This window comes from Gloeophyllum trabeum (assembly GCF_000344685.1).
Source record: "Gloeophyllum trabeum ATCC 11539 unplaced genomic scaffold GLOTRscaffold_00021, whole genome shotgun sequence".
In the NCBI taxonomy this organism is placed as follows: domain Eukaryota; kingdom Fungi; phylum Basidiomycota; class Agaricomycetes; order Gloeophyllales; family Gloeophyllaceae; genus Gloeophyllum; species Gloeophyllum trabeum.
In genome coordinates this window covers 113,203-118,792 of record NW_006920430.1, presented here as the reverse complement: position 1 = coordinate 118,792, position 5,590 = coordinate 113,203, and the positions used below count along the sequence as shown (strand labels likewise).

Here is a 5,590-nt window from a genome sequence, read left to right as displayed (position 1 = left end):
CCATCCGCATGTCTAACCAACTTGTGAAGGACATCCTAGAATAGCAGGCAGGGATGTTGCACCCGCGTATCAAGTGGAAGTCACGCCGCTTGCATGGACTTGTGCGTCGAGGCCAACCTCCCATTCGCGACGACCTGCAGGTAAGGTCACGCCCGTGCCACACCCATCCGTAGAGTAGAGTAGTCACGCTTGTACGGTGCACAAATACACAAGGGCAAGCCCCTTTTTCCAAAATCCACGAGACCCCACAGAGGGGGAGACTATGCTCGAACGAACCACGAAAAACGGCGTCGGACTTGCAACATCCTCAACACCCTAACCCTGCCATCTCCCTCCTCATTGGCTCCCTATGTTTTCCGGCGCCGCATAAGGGAATGGTGTTGATGCACGCGTGCTCTGAATACATTTTCCCTAACCGGAGTACGTATACACGAGAGACAGAACAATATTATACAGCAGCGAGGGACAACGACACCCACCCACCCTACACCTTCCCCTGCGCCCGCAAATTGCGCAGCTCCACGAGCTCAAACTCCGTCAGCGCGTACGTGCTCGAAACCACGATATTCGTCCCGCGGCTCGCCGTCCCGTACGCACTCCGCCCGCCGGACACGAACGACGGCTGCGTGAGGTGCTGCTGCTGCTGCTGCTGCTGCTGCGACGCGGTCGACACCTCCAGCTCGTGGTGCACGTCGCGGATGTTCAGGCACAGCCGGCTGCCCATCACGCACGACATCGTCACCGCAAACCCGATCCCGGACTCGAGCACGCCGACCTGGGGGGTGTTAGTGGTGAGCAGAGAAGGGCGGAAGGCGGGACGCACGTTGCCAGTGAGGAATATGACGAGGTTGGTAAAGTACGTCGCGAACATACTAAACACCGTCAGGCCAGATTCCGAGCAGGAGAGAACGCACGCACATGAGGTAATAAATCACCGAGTCCCGGATCAATATCTTCACGATGTGCCGCCCGCTCTGGAAGAGGCTCGTGCGGCTGCGAAAGTCCTTGAACGCGCGGAACAACGCGAGCGCGCAGAGCAGGCTCTCGAAGCCGAGCGTCGGGATCCAGAACGTGTAGAACCACGAGGGCACGTTCACCGGGATGCAGAACGGCAGGCCCGGAATCAGGCCCGAGTGCGCTGGCCGGCGTTGGACGGGGCGCTGAGAGGACGCGCGGAGGAGACGCACCTGATATACGCGCGAGCACCGTGCCCATGATCACGGCCGCTGTGCCCGCTGAGACCAGGAACGCCCCGCACATGAGCACGAGCACGCGTCGGTTGAGGTGGTACAGCGCGTATAATCGCAGTTGGAGGATGACTGGCGCGGGAGAAGTTAGGGGGGGTATGCGAGGGAGGCCAGAAGCGTACTTTCGGCGATCATGGACACCAGCAAGCCCGTCGTCCCTTGCCATCGAAACCATTTAACGCCTGCACACCACGTTAGACGGGCGTCTACGCCAAGAGTGCGAATACATACAGCTATTTCCGTGCAGAGACAGCGAATGCATGTGAGAACGATTGAACGAGAAATCCTGGATACTCAGGCACGTACAACTGCACATCACGGATTAGAACACGCTTGACACGAGATTGAATGATGTCATACCGAGTCGGAGAGATGTGTGGTGAAAAGAACTGGTCCGGAGCCGCATATCAGCGGAACCTTCGGTCCAAGTCAGGGAAGACGCGTACCGTAGTTGTTGAATCTGCGACACGGACCCGCATGCGTCAGGAACCGGGCCTGGCGAGTGAATAGATGCAGCACTCACATTACACTTGCAAGAACGTAATAACGGTTCTGCACGCGCGGACGTTGAAACGCCTTGCGACGAGGGGATAACAGTGTGTATGCGTACCGTTAAGAACAATACTTTTCCGGGTGTCCATGAAGCCTTCTGAAGACGGGGAGATGGAGTTGAGCTCGTGGGAGTGGATGGTACGCAGGCGAGCGCACCCATATTAGGTCTATCTGAGATGCACCGTCAGTCTCGCGGAGAGGCAAGCTAGGGGTAGCTCACCTCCTGGTCCAATGTGATCACTGCGGGGACATATTTGAGTCGTGTTCTGCGAAAGGGATAGCGTCACTCACAATGGTCATAGATTACGATAGTGCTTGACGCGACTGGGGTGACGTGAGCGGGACGCTACCGATTATGTCGAGATATGTTATGACTTACGTTCCGCGTACCGGGTCGACTGGATCTCCCTAATGAACGGGGCGAACGCATCAGCAAGCGACGAGAGCGACATGGCGCGTAGGGGGAAAGAACGAGTGGGGGGACGATGCGAGCCGGGGAGAGGGAAACAAGCTCGGAGAACGACGATCGGTGGTCAGAACGCGCATACAGAACCGCGCAAACTTCTTTTCATTCTCGGACGAGGGTCTGGATTTAAACGAGTTGTGGAGATCGAAGGAAGCCTCAGCGGCAGGGGCCTGGGACGGTGAATGAGCCTTGTTGCGAGGCCCGCTCCTCACTCGCTCTCTAGCATCGCTTCCTAGGCGCGCCGATCGCGCCTCGGGAAGCACGGTGGCGGTGCTATGTACTGCGAGTCGCCGGCCCGTCGACGCCCGCTCTCTTCCGCTCGTCTACTGCAAGTCCGTCCCCCTGCATCAGCCACGTCAAGCACGCCTGCCACGCGCTCGAGCTACAATAACAGGATCGCGGGACAGCGGGACGTGAGGCGGGGCCATGGTCAAAACATCGGGCTGCGTGCGTGTGACAGAGTCCAATCGTACGTGGCATGTCATATTTCGTTGCTTGTATCTACTGACAATATTGCGACACCACCGCCAACCCACACGTCCGCGTATCGCCGTCGCCGCCGCGCCACCGCTCCGTTCCCGTGCTGCACGGCGCCCCATGCATGTATGCAACAGCCTCCGCCACGCGAAGCCCATCGAGCGGGCTCGACATTGCTGCGTACGCCGTGCACCGTCCTTACAGCCAGAGTGAGTTGCCGCCAGCATGGTTGATCGGGCACCGGCGCATCGTCTCCGCGCCGACGGCGTTGGCTTCGTCGACTCTCCCCCCACTCTACGTCCGCGACGCTCACTGCGCGCTCGCCACGGTGGCCATCTATGTTTGGCGGTTGTCCCGTATGTCGGTCCAGGCTCAGGGGTGTGCGCCGATCCGCTCGCGTCGTGGTGCGGACCCTCTCCCGTGACAGCCCCGGTTCAACTTCGGCTGGGTTTCGGACTGCCATCGAATCGCTGGCCGTCCGCGCATGGCCTCAGACCGGACCCCGCCGCGAGGGCCCATACTCGACGCCGGGGTGTGGGGTCATGAGCGACGCGCTATCGCCGCGTCCGAGTCGCCAGCACGACGTGTCCGCAGGGCACGCGACGAGCTCGGGTGGCTCGCGAGAGCCCGTGGACGGTGCGAGCTAGTGTATGATACTATGTATGTCACTATGTAACCTCGAGTATTTACTATGATCCTATGGATAGAGCTCAATCGCGAGCTCCATGTTCAAAGCGCCAGCAGCACGTTCGATCGCGCTAGTGTCCCTGCAATGCATACGTCAGTGACGAGTCGTAGCGGGAGGCGTGCACGTACGCGACTAGCTTGTCGGGCGGGAAGAGCGTCGACGCTCCCGACTAGCCCCGCGTGCCCTGCGTCGGAAGTGCCCAGAGCCGGGTCCAAGGTGTACGGTGTAGTCATGGTCCATTTATAGGATCCTAAGGATGGCAGTCAGCGGTGAGCATACGGATGCGGAGTGCGGGTACCTGATGATATCCGCAGTTTGAACGGCTGTTGTTGTATTATTCCTGCTGGGGATGATATTAGTGACCAGTCAATGCAGACTGTGTGGACGTGACACGCTACCGGGAGTAAGCGGCCGTGTACACGCGGAAGCATCCTCTAGATATCTCACGTCAGCGCAGAGCAGCGGATGTGCTGCGTAACTTACCAGCATAGTCTAGTACACGCGGAGGTTCGTGGCAGTGCATCGCAATCATTCAGTCAGCAGGCACTTTCAGCGTGCAAGGGTACATACTCAACGAGCGACGCGTCACATCCCACGGGGACGACCGTGTAATTACGACTCGGATGAGCGGGCAAGAGTAAGCGGGTGTCTGTGGAGGGGGAGGGGGAGGCGGTGGAGGGATGGAGAAAGCCACAACGGCGACTCGCAGCATATATACCCCCGCACTGACAAACCCCGAACCCCGACCCCAGACGACGGCAGCGGAATGGAATGCAACGCGATCGCCGGACTCGCCCCCGTCTTCCTTCCCTCCCTCCCTCCCTGCTCGCCATCGAGCGGCTGGAAAATTGCGCCGCGCGGGGACCTGGAAGCGTTTACGAGAGGCTGGGAGATGGGGAATCCAGGCGTTGGCAGACTCGGGGAAGCGCGCGTGCTTCTCCGCGTCTGTCAACCGCGGGACGCACGGGGCGACAGACTCCGACTCGCCATTCGGCGGCTTGACTGTCTAGCACTTCTGCTGCGAGAAAACGACACCCGTAGCACTGGTGAGGAGACTCGTCACCGCGGACGGTGGCGAAGCCATACCATGCAGCCTGCGGCCGCTGAGATGACGGAAAGAATCGACTCGTTCCGCCCCCGACGAGCGGGGAAGGCTGGTGGGTGAATCCGTGGACGTACATACCTCGCAAGGCCCGACTTCCATCCATCCCCCCGACCGGCAATGCTGCCACCCTCCCCGCCGACGGCGTCCCATGGGAAGGTCTCGCGCTGCGTATCAGCATCAACAGGGAGCCCGAGAGGATCCTTACCAGAAGCACCGAGGTCAGCTTCTCCCGGCGTAGTCGGAATGGAGAGGAATGGCCGACGCGCTTCGATGTTTCAGTCAACGGCGCAAAGCAGGGACGCGGAGTGGCGGGTGCCTTCTCCCGCGGGAGAAAGCAGCGAGCGGCACCCGCCGTCCAGCTTCCATCACTGACGTCTGGGTAGTCTTCTAGACCTCGGACGCGCCAGACGCGGTACTTTCCTGCAGGATATTCGTGAATATGTACATCAAACGAGAGTCATCGCACCGCGCTGGGAGGCCAGAGAATTCCCCACACACGACGATGATCCTTGGATGGCATCTACCCTTACCGAGAGGAGCGGCAGAGGCTGAGCAATGTGAGAAGACCGACGAAGCAACAAATCAACATGAACCCTTACGAGAACAATCGATCGGTGCGACTCCTGCTGTCATGTCAGACCAGCAGGAATGGAGCACTCGCCGTTGACTAGCTTCTGCGTTTCAATCAACAACGCGGGTTCACGGCACGTACCTGCTTCGCGAACTAGCAGCCGTATGACACTACCGCCAGGTAGGAAGACGAGCTCCCTCTTGACTGCGGCGAATGCGAAGGGGAAGCCGACGCCATTACTCCTCGACGGAGCGAGTCAACGATCGGCTGCTTCCGCTTCTCATTCGTCCGCGGAAACCGCGCAAGGCGCGACAGTTCTCGGCAAGGGTAAGAGCTCCCCTCTGCCGAGTCCTGCTTCGTGTTGACCAGCCGATGCACCGACGCCGTAGGCTGACTATGATTGGTGACGAAATAGACACTCACAGCATACGAGACGGTAGGCCGAGCCTCAGGGAATTCAGTGCAGACAGTACGGATACTCACT

The 5,590-nt window shown here is 59.7% G+C and overlaps 1 protein-coding gene across 1 annotated transcript; it reads right to left on the bottom strand.

Moving 5' to 3' along the window:
* Positions 1-484: 484 nt before the first annotated feature.
* On the bottom strand, positions 485-2,251 carry GLOTRDRAFT_133957 (uncharacterized protein; the record flags this gene model as incomplete). The annotated part of the gene is made up of 14 exons (XM_007872926.1): positions 485-775; positions 824-872; positions 919-1,138; positions 1,188-1,319; positions 1,370-1,429; positions 1,479-1,533; positions 1,608-1,636; positions 1,694-1,707; positions 1,771-1,799; positions 1,858-1,896; positions 1,956-1,970; positions 2,020-2,039; positions 2,091-2,123; positions 2,179-2,251. The coding sequence occupies 14 exons, from the start codon at positions 2,249-2,251 to the stop codon at positions 485-487; spliced, it is 1,059 nt and encodes a 352-aa protein (XP_007871117.1).
* Between the last annotated feature and the right edge of the window lie 3,339 nt (positions 2,252-5,590).